Source organism: Rhineura floridana, chromosome 19 (assembly GCF_030035675.1).
Source record: "Rhineura floridana isolate rRhiFlo1 chromosome 19, rRhiFlo1.hap2, whole genome shotgun sequence".
Classification (NCBI taxonomy): Eukaryota; Metazoa; Chordata; class Lepidosauria; order Squamata; family Rhineuridae; genus Rhineura; species Rhineura floridana.
In genome coordinates this window covers 27301992-27321281 of record NC_084498.1, presented here as the reverse complement: position 1 = coordinate 27321281, position 19290 = coordinate 27301992, and the positions used below count along the sequence as shown (strand labels likewise).

The 19290-nt window shown below is 43.9% G+C and overlaps 2 protein-coding genes across 3 annotated transcripts; one reads left to right on the top strand and one right to left on the bottom strand.

Annotated features, from left to right (window-relative positions):
* Positions 1 to 835: 835 nt before the first annotated feature.
* On the top strand, positions 836 to 10755 carry COQ5 (coenzyme Q5, methyltransferase). The gene is made up of 7 exons (XM_061602904.1): positions 836 to 1095; positions 4479 to 4628; positions 5929 to 6153; positions 6709 to 6815; positions 8052 to 8140; positions 9991 to 10102; positions 10285 to 10755. Exons 1-7 carry the CDS (start codon positions 927 to 929, stop codon positions 10384 to 10386), a joined length of 954 nt encoding a protein of 317 aa, XP_061458888.1. The 5' UTR covers positions 836 to 926; the 3' UTR covers positions 10387 to 10755.
* Positions 10634 to 17905, bottom strand: DYNLL1 (dynein light chain LC8-type 1). Of its 2 annotated transcripts, none has more exons than XM_061602906.1 (3): positions 17620 to 17905; positions 14454 to 14591; positions 10634 to 12781 (listed from the first exon to the last, which is right to left on the bottom strand). In XM_061602906.1, the coding sequence occupies exons 2-3, from the start codon at positions 14583 to 14585 to the stop codon at positions 12644 to 12646; spliced, it is 270 nt and encodes an 89-aa protein (XP_061458890.1). In that variant the 5' UTR covers positions 14586 to 14591; positions 17620 to 17905; the 3' UTR covers positions 10634 to 12643. The 2 variants fall into 2 exon arrangements, with proteins under 2 accessions (XP_061458890.1, XP_061458891.1); XM_061602907.1 differs by lacking the exon at positions 17620 to 17905 and adding an exon at positions 17473 to 17572.
* Positions 17906 to 19290: the final 1385 nt, after the last annotated feature.

The window sequence follows — 19290 nt, the reverse complement described above, 5'->3', positions numbered from 1 at the left end:
CGTATTTATTATGGCGTCAGCTTTCGTGGACTACAGTCGACTTTATCAGATGCATGAACTGTTACAGTTAGTTACAATTATACATATTTCAAAGTATTTATAGACAAAATCTCTAAGCGGTGCACAACATAAAAGCATGCACATGCATACACACACAGTTTTTTCGAGGAGGGATTGTAAACAGTGAGGGAAATGAAGTACAGAAAAGAACAAATAGTGATAAGTAATTAACAGCAGCAGTTCACAAAACAATTGCTGATAACACTGCCATCATGACATTGGTAAGCCAATGAACGCACACACTGTGCTAAAAATCCTTTGTATTGGTTCAGTCTGCAAGCGATAGCATTGAACGTCTTAAAATTATTGTCATTCAGTGGTTTCACATTCCAATTTCCTTCTGGAAACAGAGTCCTGGTAAACTCTAGTCCATGAAAGCTAATGCTATAGTAAATTTGCTAGTCCTTAAAGCACCACAAGATTCTTTGTTGTTCTTGTAGTACAAGAAGAGTTGTTTGTTGGGATTGTAATGCATAGTTAGGTCACTGTGCACAGGTGGTGTTCTGATATGGTATAGCTAGATAACTCTGTCACATCATTAGAAGTTGGTAGGATGATGTAAAGAGGACCTAGGACTGTGCTGAAATTATTATGAAATTATTAAAATAAGATGGTGCTGTAAATATGCACAAATGAAATAAGCTTGCTCGCCGCGGAAACTCCCCCTGTGACCCGCCCTTCCCAGCTGGCGAGTGAGAGGGAACTCCCCTTAAGAGTCAGTGCAATGCTGACGGCATCCGTGACGTCAACAGCAAAGGAGGAATGTCCCAGTACGCATGATTCGTAAGCCTCCCTCCCAGAGTGGGCGGAGCTGCAGCCAGCGGGGCGCGGCGAGGTGACGCAGTGCCCTTGCGACGCCGAGCAAGATGGCGGCCTCCATGGCTGCTGGTTCCTGCCGGGCCTGGGGCGGGTGCCGGGGGCAAAGGATGCTGCGCCTTCTGCGGGGCCTGTGCAGCGGGGCTCGGCACCCGTCGGCCGACGGAGAGACGCACTTCGGGTTCCAGACCGTGTCGGAGACGGAGAAAGGACAGAAGGGTGAGCGGGACGGAGGGGAGAGGCTAGGCCCGGCCCCGAGTCACTGGAGGCGGAAAGTTTTGCTTCGGGGATTGCATTCCTGCCTCGTCGTTCATCGCTTTCGTGATCTTAGGGCGGGTTCCACTAAAAATAAAATGCATAAAATATATAATAAATGTTACAAAATAACCCAAACATTCAGCGAACCACGTTCACAACAAAAGCAATACAGAGGGTTGCATTCATTGCTTGGCCTACTCAGAATAGGCCCACTGAAATGGGTGGACCTAAGTTAATCATGTCCAGTAATTTCAATGGGCCTCCTATAAGCCCTGGATACAACCTAGAGACTTGTGGCATCTTAAAGACCCCAATAGAGAATCCAGTAGTTGCCATCTGGAGATTCCCAGCAGACGAGTCTATGACCGCATCAGATCCATCTCCAACAATTCCGCAGCGCAGCTCAATCCTTGATAAAATCCTGGGGGAATAAAAAAGGTTTTAATTGGGTCATAAGAAAAGCCCTACTGGAGCAGGCAGTGACCCATCTGATCCAACATTGGGTTCTTGCAGTAGCCAGCCAGATCCCTCTTCTGGGAAGGCCACAAGCAGGACCTGAACGCAGCAACACTCTCCCCTCTAGCAACTGGTGTTCCGAGGCATACTGCCTCTGACAGGTCGGGAGCTTGGGAGGGAAATTCATGGTTGGGGTTCTATCACAGAAAAGGCCTTATCCCAGGTCACAACACAGTGTTTTTCCCTATAGGTGGGATCATGAGAGGGACTGCCCCTGCCTATCTTAATGCACAGGCAGGTTGATATTGTGAGAGGTGCTCTTTCAAGCATCCAGGTCTCAAGCCTCAACATCTTGAAATAGGCTTGTGCAAAGCCTTCAGAACTGGTGTGACCTGATCCTACTTTGCTAGCCCACTCAGGTGGTAGCATTTTGTAGCAGCCACAGTTTCTAATCTAGACTGTCTTCAAGGGTAGTCCCACGTAGATAATGTAGTGTAGGGGAGAAGGGACAGGATGGGTTTTAAATCAGGAGTGAGTATGTCATCTACTAGAGCATAAGTTATTGACAGATTGTTCTTGCTCTGGCCAGTAAATGAGGGGAAAACGGAGCTTTCAAGTTTTGCTGTTTTTGATACTTTAGCATAGGAAGTCAGAGAATGAAATAATCAAGCAGTGGCTGGATACTACTTTCTTTTAATGGGGTTTCTACTTCATGCTGTTTAGAGTTGTGGGTGGGCAAGCTTAGTCCTTCAAGATCTACTTGGTTTTTTACTAGAACCCTGAGATGCCAAAAAGTGGAGGTGGAGGAAAGTGCAAAATGGTGGCTCTGTGGGCAGAACCAACTACCTATTTCAAATCTACATCTGCATTATTACAGATCAGGGATTTTAATAGTGTGATTCTTGGGGTAGAATCCATTTGCTGCTGTTATTGTTCAATGGTTTGGAGGTATAAGCCCTTCCAATCTGCTGCACATCACCCCTACCAGCAGATCCCAAGCAACCTTCTAGTCACCCCTGATTTACATGGTGCCACTGTTTTGCAAGACAGTTTGCATTTCTAATTAAAGGCTAAAGATTGCATTTCAGCTGTCTGAAGACCTTTTATTAATGCACAATGGAGGATAAGGTATACTTGGAGTAGACCCAATGAAATCAGTTGATCTGCTTTGAACATGCCTAATAATATTGGCTATCACCCAATGTGTTTTACAGGCTGAGCTTTTATAGGTTGAACTTAGAAAGTCAAAATTAAGTACTACTGACTTCAGTGAAGCTTACTTCCAGGTAACTATGTATACAATTGCAGCCATGCCGCACAGCTGAAGCCAAGACTCCCCGGTCAAATTCCAGCATGCTAATCATCATTACAGCACCCTTTGCCAGCTCCCTATGCTATGACTGTCATATGTTCTCTGGATTTTCCTTTGTGGTGTAGCTATAGACTCTGCTTGGGCAGTGACTATGATGAGCTCCTGCACGTCACTATTTATCTCTATGCTGTTGGATCACCCACCTTCCCAATCATTTGTGCAGGCCAGGTCTGATGCACACCTGCAACCTAACGAGGTGGTAAAGGCCTGAGGTGGTAGTAAGCAACTGTACCTCTTTCAATTTCCTTCTGGTTTGCCATCCAAAGTGGAACAGTCCCTCTTACCTTTTTAGGTCTCCACCACCGCATTTGGCTGGAGGGGTAGACCAGGTGCCCATTATTGGATGATCTTGTCTGTGGGCACTTCCCTTCAAGACATCAGAGAATGTGATAGGTTCAGAGAGTTTTTTCTTTTCTTTTTCCCCCAATAATGTGAGGTAGTGTTTAAAAATAGTGTCTCTTCTCTCCCTCCTCCCCAGCCACTTGATGTGCCAGTGCCAATGTGCCGCAACCCTCAATTTGCCTGTTGCGCAGATAGGAGCGATGGGTTGAGAGAAAGTAGTTTGCTTAAGACTGCCTTGCAGATTCATGTCTTGACGTCACAGGAGGGCCAGTGTGCTTTTGATATCAGGAAGCAGAGGTGTGGCGGGGGTGGGAGGGAAAGATGCCTCAGAAGTTGGAACAAGGAGGGGACTGAAATGAGAAGGGAAGTTTAACCAGTGTGTGGGGCAGACAGGATGCTGCTGTTTAGGGCAAATGCTTTGACAGCGTATCTTTAGTTCCTTGTATATCTGCCAAGGACAGGCTGTGTGAAATACAGGGAGAGAGAATAGGAAGCTGCCTTGTACCTTCTCAGACCAACCGTCTGTCAAGCTCAGCATTGTCTACCCTGACTGGCAGCAGCTCTCCAGGGTTTCAGATGGGGGCCTTTCCCGGTCCTACTTGAAGATGCTGGGAGCCAGATTTTAGCCCAGTCTATCTGAAGGAGCGCCTCCAGCATCGTCAGGGATGCCGCTCAACAAGATCAGCCTCAGAAGACCTTCTCTCGATCCCACCAGTTAAAACAGCTAGACTGGTGAGGACTAGAGAGAGGGCTTTTTCAATAGTGGCCCCCACCCTGTGGAACTCTCTCCCAAATGATCTCCGCCATGCCCCTTCTATGATGAGCTTCCGCCGGGCCTTGAAGACCTGGCTCTTCAGGCAGGCTTTTGGGGTGGGTTAGGTTTTTACTGTTATGGTTTTAAATTTTAACGTTTTAATGTATTGTTTTTTATCTTGTACGTCGCCCAGAGTGGCTGGACAACCAGCCAGATGGGCGACTAATAAATTTAATAAATAAATAAATAAATGCAGAGCAGGGGCTCTATCACTGAGCGGTATCTCTTTCCTTAAAGAGGGGGAAAGGGTATCTAGTAATACGTGGTAATGTCCACATATTATCTGATCTTGACCAGTAATGCAGATATCAAGCAGATCTTACCCTGTTTTGTTTTGCTTTTAAAAAAAAATACTTTCAGTTCACCAAGTTTTTGAAAATGTGGCGAAGAAGTATGATCTCATGAATGATTCGATGAGTCTTGGAATCCATCGTGTTTGGAAGGACATCCTGCTGCATCAAATGAACCCTTATCCCGGAACCCAGTTGCTTGATGTTGCTGGAGGGACAGGTAGGCCTCGTGTTGTTCCAAAGGCATGTGAAGAAGCATTGGCTCTAAGACGAAGGCTATAGGTACAGTAGTATTTTAGATTATTTTTGTTTAGGGACAGAAGGACTCATACTGTTGAGTCCTTGGTCCTTCTAGCTCAGTACTGTCTACACTGACTGGGAGTGGCTCCTCAGGTTTTCAGATGAGGAACATTCCCATTCATACCTGGAAAGGCCAGGGAACTTGGGACCTTCTCCATGTAAAACAGATGCTATGCCACTGAGTTAGAGCCCTTCCTGTTGACTCTTTAATTGTTCAGGTTTGAATTTTTGTGTCTTATTTTTATGGTTATTTGTTGGCTTTCAATTGTATTTATATGTTGTGGACGGTTACAGGTTACCCTTCCATATTTTAATGCATTCATTGATTTGTCTTGTTGTAAATGGAAAAAAAGATTACAATCCATTTCATCAGATGCATGAAGTGTTACCGCTATACGTAAATGTGATTTGGAGTGGGAATTGTAAACAGTGAGGTCAGAGGAAAATGAAATGCAGAGAGGCACAGACAGTGGTAATTAGTAATTAACAGTGGTAGGTCACAAACTAGTTGTTGACAACACAGACATCATGGCAGGCAGTTAAATATTCTTCCATGCAAAAAGTCACACAAACCTCTGCAGGTCTACTTGGCAGTAAGTCCCATTGAGTCCAATGGGGCTTACTCTCAGGAGGTTGGGCATAAGTTGCTGTTTTTTATTCAGAAGACAACACCTTTCAGTCGAATGATCCTCAAGGTGTTTTTGTACGAGGCTCCAATAATACAAAACAACATACCTAACGCATGCACACTTAACCTAGCAGCCGATAGTCCTCTGGCTGATCAGGGAAGGGATGTAGCTCAGTGATAGAGCATCTGCTTTGCGTTCAGAAGGTCTCAAGTTGAATCCCCAACATCTCCAGGTAGGGCTGGGAGAGATTCCTGCCTGGAAAACCTGGAGAGCTGCTGCCAGTCAGTATAGACAATACTGAACTTGAAGGACCAGTGATCTGATTTGGTATAATGTGGAACTCTATTATGCGATGCTGGAGCTTAATTACACTTCCCTCCAGATTTGTAATCTCAGGCATTTGGAGCAGAATGTTCTTTCTGGCAGGAACAGCTTAAATAAATGAGTGCAGCTTGAGAATGAATGAATGAATGAATGAGCAAACAAGCACACAAACTCTAGCTTGAAACTTTTGTGCCCTTAAAATACTCAAAGCATTTAATTCCAGGGGAAAATCCCACATTCTGAGTCTTCCTTTCAAAACAAATGCAGGAGACATCGCCTTTCGGTTTATCAATTATGTTCGTTCCCAGCGGGAGCATCAGGTCCGGCAGAAGCTGAGATCCCACCAGAATTTATCTTGGCAGGAGATTACCCAGCTTTACCATGAAGAGGAGCATCAGTCGCTGGGGGGATCCCACGTGGTGGTCTGTGACATTAATAGGGAGATGCTGAAGGTGGGGAAGCAGAAATCACAACGCCTTGGCTATGCTGAAGGTAACGGGCTGTCGCTTCAGCAATGGGATGAAAACTCTGGAAGGTTTTGTGTGTGGATAGCTTTGGCCAGCAACTAACTCCCTGTCCCCCCCCCCATTTTACTAGAAAAATAAGTTCAGCTTACATTACCAACCTACTCTTCTGATATTTTTAACACCAGTTCCCATTAGCCCCAGCTAGCACTGGGTGGGTCTGATGGGAGTTGTAGTTCAAAATGATCTGAAGGGAGCCAGGTTAGTAAAGAGTGCTCTTAACCATCCTGCCCATAAAAGCTCAGCATGCTCGGTTATGTTTGTAATTAGCAACAATGAGCCATACTTTGCAGCTATGGATACTGGGGCCACAGCAGTGGATTTTGAAGCTTTACTCTGTACATGTACATCATCTCATGCTGATTTGCTTCAGGTTGGCCCTTGACTATAAACACCTCCAGTCCCACAACGAGGGTGGGTGTTATCTTTTCCTAGCAGGCTGTCTTTCTTCGTCGAGAGAGCCTTTCTGAAAAGTTATTTGGAGTGTGCCACTCAGTGGTTTCCTTTTAATGTTCTTTCAAAGGATTGTCCTGGGTGCTTGGGGATGCTGAAGAGCTGCCCTTCAGCGACGACAGTTTTGACATCTACACAATTGCCTTTGGTATCCGGAATGTCACTCACGTTGACCAGGTGAGCATTGGTGCCATTTGTCAGATCTTGCTGAATTTTACTCTTTGAATAATAGAATAGCTTGCCCTGTTGGTTCGGTCCAAGGTCTATGCAGTCAGGTTTTCTGTTTCCAATATTAACTATGCAGCTGCCTCTGGGAGTTAAAAAAAAATAGCATGAGAAGGGGATGGCCTTTCCAATGTTTGCCTTGAGCCTTGAGCACCTAATTTTCAGACGGATAAGAATGAAAGACCCCTGCTGGATGAGACCATCTGTCCCAGGATCCTGTTCTCACAATGGCCAACCAAATGCCTATGGGAACTCCACAAGCAGGACCTGAGTGCAACAGCGCTCTCCCAACATGTGATCTCCAAAAACTGGAATTCAGAGCCATCATACCTAGAAGCCACTGATCCTTTTATTCGTCCATGAGTTTATCTACTCACCTTTTAAAGTTGTCCAAATTGTTATTCATTGAGCTTTTTTGCTCGAGAACTTGGGACTGATTTACATCATAAAGGATAGAAAGGAGAGAGTAGTCTGCATTGGCCACCTCACCCATTTACAAACATGCTCAGGTGCCTAATTCACTTGGTACCTTGATGCTTTGTGAGCTGGGGCTCCTCTCATGTTTATAGAGCGAATTTCCTCACTAGCTTGCCCTAAATTTATATCCTTGGGTAGGTTCCCTCAGCTGCTATTGCAGCCAATTCGTTCAGGACAAATGCTGCTTCTGTGCATGCAGAGTCCATTTAACTATCTTGATTTTTCTTGCTGGGCTGCAAATATAAATGTTTTAGGTTGACATAATTAAATCAAGAGGGAAGGCAAAGTTGACCTGGAAAACAGGGACTGGCAAAAGGAATGCCAGCATAGGATTCAGCTGTCACCACTCAGTGGTTTGCTTCAGTCAACCCTACTACTCAAAACTGGCAGTCACTGTTATGTTGCATTTCAAAGATAGCTGGTATACGTTGAGGAAAGATTGCCACGACTATGACCTGGGAGACCACGGTTCGAATCCCCACACCGCCATGAAACCTACTGGGTGACCTTGGGCCAGTCACTGCCTCTCAGCCTCATGAAAACCCTATTCATGGGGTCACCATAAGTCGGAATTGACTTGAAGGCAGTACATTTACATTTAACCTGAACACAACTTGCCTTGCCAAATCCACATTCTAATCTCGAAATTGGACCATGTGAAGCCTCAGAAACGCACTTATGATGCTCTTTGTTCTACCCATCTTGTTCCAGGCACTTCAGGAGGCCTATCGAATCTTGAAACCAGGAGGAAGATTTCTCTGTCTGGAATTTAGTCATGTCAATAACCCCTTTATTTCCAGGTTAGGGTTTCTCTCTCATTTTTTCACACTTTAAGCAAATCTTGAAGTACATCAGCCTTCAATAACCTCAAGATGTTTTGGATTACAATTCCCATCAGCCCCAGCCAGCATGAATGTATGGGGCTAACAGGAAGATGGCTGTACTGGTTGGGGCAGATGAGTTGGCGGATGAGGCCTGCCAGGCCCCATCATCTTCTTTGTCACAGTGCTGAGGACAATTGGTGTCTCTGCTCTTCTGTAGCATTGGACTGGGAAGAGAGGCTTAAAGCTTTCCTCTTAAGTCTAGTGCTGTAATGTGTGTGGTGTGTGTCTGCATGTGTGTGTGTGTGTGGTGGCATATGGCCCTTGGACAGTTAGTCAACCTTGAATGTGGCCCTTGGACTAGAAAAGGTTGGCTAGCCTGACATTAGGATTGCTCCCTAGTATTATTTATTTACTGAATATACATCCTGCCCTTCTTCCTGGAGCCCACTTTAGTATCCACGTTGCAAAATGCATGAGCGTGGTCAGTGCTCAGATCTGGAAAACTAATGACCACATCACTTGGAGAGCGGGAGTAGGGTCATCCACTTCCTCTTTTGAAGAGTGTGTGCTTTGAGTTGGTATAAGAGTGGGGAACGGATGGCCCTCCTGATATTGCTGGATTAAAACTCCTATAATTCCTAGCCATTGGCCATGCTTGCTAGGGGTGATGGGAGCTGTAGTCCAACAATATCTGGAGGGCCAAAGGTTCCCTGCACCTGCCTTGGCGCCAGTGTTCATCTTGAGGATCTGGAGAGCTGGCGATTCAATAGACCCTGTGCCAGCTTCAGGGGCTTCCTTTGAAGGTGCCAAGTTCAAGGGAGGGCAGTGACATTGTTCATGTGCCCTGCAAGTGTGGGGAGGTAACTGGGACTTGTTGGCATTGCTCAGGGTACTTAACTGTGCCTCAGGCTTGGTCTGGTGGAAAGGCCTTCTTCAGGTGGGCTGGGATGTGATGCAATATCCTCCATGGCCTGTAGTGTGTGTGTATGTAGAGATGGGACCAAAGCACCACTGTGTTTTGGAGTTTCACATCTGCTAATTATTACCAGGCGTTCTGGCATCTTGCCATGTCCCCACCGTGGGTCCAGGCCTCTCCTTACATGTGAGGAGGGTCCAGGCCTCTCCCTCCTCCCCACTACTTTGGAGAAATTGATCTAGAGCAGGTGCAGAGAACCTTGAGGAACCAACGTCAACCTGAGGTCTATATTCCCTTCTGGCAACCTTCCGGGGGCCACATGCCAGTGGTGGATGGTGAATTTTACCTTTGTAGAGTAGGCTGGTTTCTACACACATTTGCACACCCCTCTACCCTCCATCCAGGCAAACAAGGAGCATTATCAGAGTTCAAGGACACAATCTAGCCAGGCAAAAATGCTAAAAGAGGCCCAATAAGGGGTGTGGCTAAGGAAGAGATGTGGCCTGCAGGGCTATATTTGGCCCTCAGGTTCCCCATCCCTGATGCAGTTTTCACCCTACCTCTTCTCCCACATGATTTAGAATGCTTTCTGCAAGCCAAAAGATCTAGTGAAATTTAAGTTGCTCTAATCTATTGAACATCAGCCCTAAAAGGAAAATCTTGAATTTATTTGTCACTTTTCTTCACAAGAGTGAACCCAAAAAGACTTTTACAATCAGTTAAGTTCTTCAGGGAATTATTCAGCATTGGATTTTAATGGAATGTTATCAGAAAAGAAACCCTCTTTAGGTTAGAAATTGACCCTCCAAAATTTGAAGAAATGCTCATTACTGAAGAAAAACCAGCTTATGCCGTCTACTCTAAATAGATCCACAGTATCTATGTTAACCTGCTGTTTTTACTTTTGCAGCCTGTACGATCTGTATAGCTTCCAGGTTATCCCTGTACTGGGTGAGGTTATTGCTGGTGACTGGAAATCCTACCAGTATCTTGTAGAAAGCATAAGGCGCTTTCCTGCTCAGGTAAATAATCCTCTGGATGTCTGGAGTTTCAAACATTAAGGCTGCAATCCTGTGCAGGCTTGCCTAAGAAAGTCAAGTTGTACTTCTGAGGAATCTCTGTTAATGTAGACTGGTTAAGGGAGGAACACTATGAGAAGTTCAGGAATCCCGTTAATGGCAATATTGCTATTGTTGCATTTCAGGAGGAATTCAAGGAGATGATTGAAGATGCTGGCTTTCTGAAGGTGGAGTATCAGAACCTGGGCTCAGGCATTGTGGCTATTCACTCTGGCTTCAAGTTATGACTGACATCTTATGTAGGTCTTTTTTGAAACATTGCAAAGGTGGACAGAACCTTTTGATGGCAAAATTTAAACAGTTGGGCCTTCCAGCACTCAGTGCCATGTCATTGAGACTTATAAAATGAATTAATCTCTCACAGAAATCTGTATTTCAGGTCTCAAAAGTCAGCTGTTGTATTCTGGAAGTCATTTCAATCATGTTGGCCATCTTTGGTGTAGCAGCATGTGGTAAAAGAGAAGGCACAAACTATTTTAAAAAATTAAAGGCCTATTTATTGGTGCTTAAGTGACTTGGACCCAATCTTGTCATCAGCAGGTGGCAGCTGGTGAGATTTCTTGTATTTATTAAAAAATAGCGTATAGATTTTCAAATGTTGTCTTGGTTTCATTGAATTATAAAGAGGCTTAAAAGCAGATTGAACCATGTTAAAATGGTCGTTCTTATGTTATGATGCTTCGGGTGGAGGTGGGGGGCAGGCCTGGTCACATATGCTGAAGTACAAATGAGAAAGCTGCCTGTTCCCTTGCTGGTTCATGCACTCAAAGATTCAGCATCCTTTTCCCTCAGCAGTTGGCCTGCTAAGCACACACACACTCCCGTTTTGTGCCTGCTTGTCACCTGTTATTCAAAGATAGCATACAGGTTCCATTTAGCTATGAAGGGTAACTGGTAGAGCTGGCCTAGCTTGCTTAGGGTGAACTTAAGATCCTCGATAGGTAGCAAACCTACATCTTCAGGCTACTGCTTCTCCTGTGTGAGGTGGGTGGTTGCATCATCTTTCCCACCTTTGTTTCTTTACTTGATGGAGCAAAATCTTTTTAGCTGCAGGTACTGCAAAGCATTAGATGTGTATGCTGCCTGTCCCTCACTGCAAGTTAGGCCTCCTCCTATAGTCCTAATAGAGCTTAGGACCAGGGTACCTGAAAGATCATCTCACCCCTTATATACCAAATTGATCACTGCAGTGGCACCATCTCCTTGGAATTCCCTCCCATCAAGTATTAAGACAGGAGCTGTCTCTGGCTTTCTGGCAACTACTTAAGACCTTCCTCTTCCAACAAGTAGAGATTTTTCCTAGTCTGCATCTGTATTGGAATTGTCAATTGGAAAAACAGGAACTACACGTCCTGCTTAGCTAGATGACACCTTATAACATAGCCATTCTGTCACAGCACTATAAACAATGGTTCCTTACATCTACAAGCACTATTTTGAGTACAACAATGCTGACCTATCAGTGCAAGATGTGGCCTGTTCTGTCCTTAACCTTGAAACAGTTGTACAGTACAGACAACAAGTGTTATAAATGTATTTTGATTACATTAGACTAGAATTTAAGTAATTGGGCATCACTGAGTATTTTCAGAAGTGATCTGAAGAATGGTACATATTTGTTACAAGAACATACATTTAAATTCATTAACTGCATCTCTTCTATATAGCACTAAACATCGAGAACTTGTACACCGGAGAGTTAAGAGCATTCTTAGATACATCTGTGTAGACATTAGATGCACACTAGACTGTAATAGAAAGACCATGAATACATTGGGATTCCTTCTGATTTATGCAAACTTTTCATGCACTCCTGTTCATGCTTGCTTGAAAGACCCACTGACTAGAGTCACTTAAGTTTTATTTCAAGAAAACGTGCTTAGAATCAGATGCAACCTATGATTATAGCAAGCACATGGAGTAATGTTCTATTGGCTCCATTATTAGGGCAACTTTGGCAAAGAAAATCTAGTTCATTTAATAGAAGGGCAGCTAACCTGAGGCTCCCCAATGTTTTTGGACTCCAATTCAAATCAGCCCCAACCAGCATAGCCGATGGTCAGAGATGGGGGCTATAATCCTGCAACATTCAGAGGGCCACATGTTACCCACCCTTAATTTAGTAAAATACTTTGCTACTTTAAGTCTACAACGCAAAATCTGAATAGATGAACTGGGCTAATTATAGAAGTATTAGAATAAGCTCTTAAAGATTGAATGTATGCCCAACAGTTTTATTAGAAAAGGAACTGGGGTTTGTTTTTTTAGAAAGAAAAAGTACATACAAGATTACTTTTTTTTTTTGCTATTTTATGGCCACAACAAAAACACAAAATGGTACAGAGAAGTACCTGTCCATTAAAACAACAAAAGGCTTGAAGATCATAGTATGTTTCCTGGGGAAGGCTGAAGACTTCAGTCTATTTAGAATTAGCGTGCAGTCCTGTTACCAAATGCATGTTTTGGGTGGAACACTCCCATGTTCTAACCGGATTTGAAGAGCAGAATTGCAACTTGACCCAAGTAGAAGTAGATGAAGTGTTTGGTCTCATGGGTCACATAGCTGCCAAAATTTCTTCCCACAATGCAGTGCCAAGTAGGATTGTATTTCTTGTCAAACTCCTGGAAGAGAATCACTTAACAACTTAGCCTCACAGCCTTCACTCAATGTTCTTAGACTAAACACTCTTGAGCAGGAATATATATGCCATTTACAACCAGGGCTGTGGAGTCGGTATGTCAAACCTTCGACTCCGACTCCTATTTTTCTATTGTCCAACTCCAACTCCTTCATAAATGGCAAATGTATATTGATTTTTCTACTGTCTGGCTCCGACTCCTTCATAAATGGCAATGTATATTAATGTATTAATATTAACATTAATATTAAAATATTTATTTTATTTTTAAGTCAGAGTCAGTACATTTCTACCAACTCCACCTCAAATTGCTTCCGACTCCGACTCCACAGCCCTGCTTACAACATCATAACGCAGTGACCAGTTTTGTTCTTGCCATGCATAAAAAACAAAGGTTGCAGTCCCCAAGTCACCTTGAAATCATAATAAAATGCTACTAACATTAATCGGACTATTTTGGTGCATGTTGCTTGGAAAGTACAGTAAGGATGTTCCATACAACCCACACAGATTCTTAAAAAGGGGTGGAGAAAAATAAACACTAACAATTCGTAGTATAATACTCTCTTCTCCACCCCCTCTATTTAAGCTTGTATAGATTCTTATTTTAGTTTACTTAGAATATGGAATAATTAAGAATCTACTTCACTTTGTATCCAAGATCTGTAAAGCATTTAATCCATGAATGCTAAAATAAGTCATCATGGGAATTATTTAAGTAATAGCTTGCAACAAAGATATAATACAGAGACACGAATAAAAAACAGCGATGACGGTATTAGCCACAGCCAACAGACAGCATAAGGTGTGCAAACGTTATCCTCTAGGACCTAGGTGCTTAAAAAGCAGCAGCTATATGTTAGCCACAGTATTTTGTCATCAATATATATTATGAAAAGAAGCATTAGGAATAAATTTGTCAATTTATTATGGAGATATTTATCACTGATGCCATAAAATACTGATTCTTCTTGAGAGGGCTTTGCAGCAGTTAATATTCAACTGGTTTATATCAATACATACCAAATTTCACATGGAGTGCTGACTGAGGCTACTTTAACACAGAAGCAAAAGCTACCAAGTTTCTCCACTTCGTGCTCAGTGGAGAAGGGGGTAACAACCAATCCTGATGCTTCCTGTGGCCTGTCTTCATAATAGTAAACTGTGGTATGATACTATTTGCAAACGCAGTGTCTTGCTGCAACCTGTAAGAGCTATGGCTAAGAAAAGTTTCAAGGTTCTGTACTTTTCCCATCGTCAAGGAACAAATGCACACGCTTTCATAGTATCTTCCTTCTGCTGATATAGCTGGTCCACAGTTGCCGCAGGCCTGACATGGTTCTTGCTAGCTCTGCCAAAGTCAGAGGACTACAGATGCTCGACAACCCTCTAGGAACACAGACATGCAGTCAGACCACCCACATAGACTAGGCTGTGAACAAGATTCAGGAAAATCTCCAACTCTTCCCTGGCAGGCCAGAACACTCCTACATAAACAGAATCAGCTTTGCCAGTTAAGAAATTTGTGGACACGCATATTTAGCTAGGAACAGGGTTTCAACTGTCCTCCCACTCAGTCTGGATTCTCCTCTTGCAGCAGTGTCTTTGCTCTAAGAATTTAAAACTAACAGCATGCAACAATAATTAAGATTTACCTTCTTTATGTGGGCAGCAATATCCTTCTCAATGTTGTATTTTTCCAAGGCCTGTGTAGCACACTCCACAGAGTCCTGCTGCATTTCCTCAGACATATCCGCATTCTTGATCACAGCCTTTCGATCACTCATGGTTACCTAATGAAGCCCAACAGGCAAGAATTTTAAATGGTAACCGATGCTAGTAGGCCCATAGATTATGCCAGCTTAAGGGTCTTTATTAGGAGGGAGGCAAATGTGGACGGAGCAATAAATATCAATTTTATCTTTGTGCAGTAAGCTAGTTTCTACAGACACTCACATACTCTATCCTCCATTCAGACAAGCAAGAGGAATGATTAGAGTTCAAAGGCACATCCCAGCCAGGCAAAAACACAAGAAGGGTGTGAAGCAGTGCCAGTAAGAGGTGTGGTCTGGAAAGAGTTCCAAGGGCCAAATACAGAGGTATGGAGAGCTGCATTTGGCCCCTGGGCCTGAGGTTCTCCACACCCCCTAACTAAATACATGCCAGAATTTGTTTTAGAGGTACATACAGCTGTAAAATAAATCCATCCAGCACCATTTGTTACCATCTCTGATAACCTAAAAATATGCATTGTTTACTTTCCTCCACTGCTTTAAAAGATCCAGTGTCAGGTACACAGAAATTCTTTCTGCAAGAAGTGGCCAATATGCTCAACACTTAATTTGCATGCCAGGTGTGCTTCAGTAAAACAGATGCCATTTTAGGGGTTGAGCAGAACCACCTACACACTCCTAAAATTAGTCTGAACAAGTGCAGCAGCACTGCATACACCTTTGTACTGTGCTTGTTACATTACAGTAGAAGAGTAGCACCTAACTGGTCATAGATGCCTGAGTTGCCACACCCACCCACAGGAATGCAATTTAATACATTACTATTCCCACAGAACTTGCTATCTTCACCCTCAGGCAGGAATCACCCATTTTCTTACATTCTAGAACTATCTGCCCACACAATACCCTTGCACAAGCTCTCCTCAATTAGACTCCCCAACCTCCTCACAAACATGATTCTTAACTCCTTCCTTCTCCTATTCCCTATTCCTTTTCTGTACTGATTGGAAGTCATACCACACCTAGCACATTATTTTAAGAGATTTAAGTTATTTACATGTAGATACTATTTAACCACCCCGCCACAGAAGCTCTCCCACAGCTGCCCTCTCATTTGCCCATGGTACCCACAAGGCTTCAGAGATTCCTTGCCACACCCATACAATTATTCTATGCCTTTTAAGTAAGCCTTTCCCCTTCCATACACACACTGTGTAGAGAGAGTGGGCTGGGGTGGGATGAAAGTTGCACAATACTGAGTACATTAGGTAAAACAGTAAAAAAAATGCCACCCACCCGAAGTCCTCTCTCCCTGAAAAACACGCCCCCTCCACAACACATTCAAAAGGCCTCCATTTGTTTTCTTGTTTCCTTTCTCTCCCATTCCTGGTTATTAATTATGGATTACAAACCAAAGAGAGATTTGGCTGGGGTTTTTCTTTGATCTTGAAGCCCACCTGGCATAAAACTATTTAAGCATGCTTTCAAGCATTTCTCACCCTCCCCTTCTTTGGGGTTCAAAAACTAGGTTCCATATCAAAGGTTAAAAAGAAAAGTCAAGCTTTTTTTAAACGCAAAAGAAAAGCTTATAAGTAGTGTCTTCCTCCCCTTCAGGTGACCCACCCCTCCACAGTTCATGGCTTCCTCTTTAAGCTCTTCAGTTCAGAATGTAATAAAGTCAACAGATGCAACAAAAACAGCCAACCATGTTGGTCCAGATGGGAAAAGGGGGGAGGAGGAGAAAGACGAGACCTCTTCAAAACCCCACAGTTGGCCAAAAATGTTGCAAAATAAGCTTCAAAGCAGTCCCAGGTTCTCCATAACATTTTATTTATTTAAAAACATTTCTGTTTTAAATTGTTTTAAATGGTTTTTAAATTTGTATATTTGTTTTAATGTTTTTAGTTACTGTAAACCGCCCAGAGAACTTAGGCTATGGGGCGGTATATAAGTACAATAAATAAATAAACCATGTTTACAGTGCAATCCAATGCATGTTCACTCAGAAGGAAGGTCCACTGGGTTTAATGGGACTTACTCCCAGTTAAGTGTGTATTGGATAGCACCATTCGTTCCTTATTAATTTAAAAATCAGGTTTTTTAAATAAGTCCAAAAAATCCAACCTACAGGAGTGAAAAACAAACCAAGCAACAGAAAGAATATATAGCCAATAATCTCAACTGAGGTGTGCAAATATATTTATGACTAGTTTTAGGGGTTTTTTAAATATATTTTGTCAGAGCACAACACAAATGTGATAAACAAATAACTAACAACTATAACCAGTAACTCCAATTGGGCTGCGAAAATTTGTTAATAACTAGTTTTAGGAGTTTATTTTATTTTTTTTAAAAAGCGATTTGAATTTTGCATCCTATTTTAAAAAAACAGCCTGGAAAACTAAGATTGTGCATGATGACCAGAAGCCTAAGAAATAAATTAAAACAATGAATAGCCAACAATCCCAAATTGAGCCGCCCAGGTTCATTAACCACTCGTGTTAGGTTTTTTAAAAACGCCCTTTATAAATTTATACTCCTCGGCAAATTTGTACGCGCAGAAAGCTAATCTAATAAACAAGCATACATACATATAACCCCAAAATCCCAACTGAACCTGCCCAGATTAGTTTTAGGAGATTTAATTTTTTTTAACAAGCCGTTTGAGTTTTGTATTCTCTTTCTCTCTATATATATGTATATATTTAAAGATATTTTGTTTTAGTATGATTTTAAAGATTTTTGTTTTAATGTAGTTTATAAAGTCTTTAAATATATTTCAAGAGTGTTTCTAGCGTTCTTGTTTGCCGCCCTGGGCTCCTTCTAGGGAGGAAGGGCGGGATATAAATTAAATATACATATAGATACATATATATACGCACATACACTTTTTTATATATATAACATACATCAAAAATCTACCTCAGAGAACCAAACTTACACGAGCATAATCACAAAGATAATAAACAGCCCCTCCCAATAACAGTAATATAAATAATAATACTAATAGGAATCACGACGACGCCTCCCCCCTCAGCCGCCGCCGCCATTCATCACTCGGGGGCGACCTCCGCCGCCCGCCCCTCACCGTGTGCTTCTGGGCGGCGACTCCTGCTACTTCTGCTCCTTCTTCTTCCGAGGACGGCGGGCAGGGACGTTGGTGGAGCGGACGACCAAGGTGTCACCGCGGCGGTCCTCCGGAGGCCTCCCTCCTACCGCTGCTGCTTCTCCGCCGCCTTTTCCTCCTCCTCCTCCTCCTCGGTCGCCGCGTAACGAACTGAGGAGACACCCAACACGCACGCGCACGCCACAGCCGCCCCGGCGCTGCTGCTTCTTCGCCCGCGCGACAAGCCTCGAGTGCCGCCTGGCCGCCCCGGACACGCCCAATCCGCCCGCCGGCACCCGCCATTGGCTACGACAACAATACGCCTTGGAGGCTATTGGGCGGCTCGCTTCCGCCTCCCGTAGAGTTTTATTGTTGCATCTTGTTGCAGGCCGGCATGCCCCGCGCCGGCGTCCGTTGCCCTGGCGACGGGGCCTAGTCAGCCGGCCGGGCCACGAGGCTGGGTAGGGAGGCGGGAAAGTGGGCGGTGGCAGCGGGGCTTCTGCAGGCCCAGACAGGCGCATGTCCCGAGGGGCGTAGGGCGGGCTCTCGCAGCGATGGACAAACAGTACCAACCAAGCTGGGGGAGAAACATTCTGGCTGGCAAGCTGAGTACCTCTAACCATGTGCAGAGATAATTTCCGTCAGTTTAATTAAAAAAAAAAAAACCCCACTCCCAAGGCAAAGTCTTCTTGAGCCATATGCAGAATGCCATTCCTTCCTGTACGGGAGTGCTCCCTCACTTGTTGATTATTAGTGGTGTTTTGTTACTTGTGCTGATTTTCATGTGGATACTGCGTTTCTTGTTTAAATGTTGCATACCGCCTTGAGAGAGATGTGGTAGGCGGTGTAGAAATGCTTTAAGTAGTAAATGAATAACCAGTTCGGAGACTGCCCAAGTGTATCACCCGCTCCCTTGAGCGTTTTTGCCTGGCTGGAATAGGTCCTTGCCCCTGCTCATGCCTCTTGCTTGCCTGAATGGAGAATATGGAGGGGTGCCATCAATGGTATGCGGCCCCTGGAAGTTTGCTCAGGAGGAAATGTGGCCCTCGGGCTGAAAAAAGGCTCCCTGCTCCTGCTGTAAAATAATGCCAGGCATCGCTATGATCTTATTTTTCAGGTCCAGAACATCATGCGTCGGTGCACCGTGCATCACTGGACAGCCACACCCTCATCATGTGACGCTTTAGCGTGTGGTATTATAACTGCAAATATATGCATGAGAAGAAGTTTGATAGATTGGCAATTGGTTCAAGAACAGAAAGCAGAAGGTTGGACAGTCCTCAGTGTTTGGGGATGAAGCAATGGAGACCCCAAAAATGTGTATTGGGAAGGGTAAGTGCTCTAAGGACATAAGAAGAGCCTATTGGATCAGGCCAAAGGGGGCCCATTGAGTCCAGCATCCTGTTTTCACAGTGGCTAACCAGGTGCCCCAAAGGGAAGCCGGCAAGCAGGACCTGAGCTTAACAGCACTCTCTGCCTTCCTGTGGTTTCCAGCAACTGGCATCCAGAAGCATCCTGTCCCCAACAGTAGAGCTAGTGGTCTGGAATTGGGTGAGCAGTGCCTTAGGGACACAGGAAACTGCCTTATTTGTTTTAAAGGCGTTTTCATTGTTTTTTCCCTTCTTGTTTGTCACCCTGGGCTCCTTTTGGGAG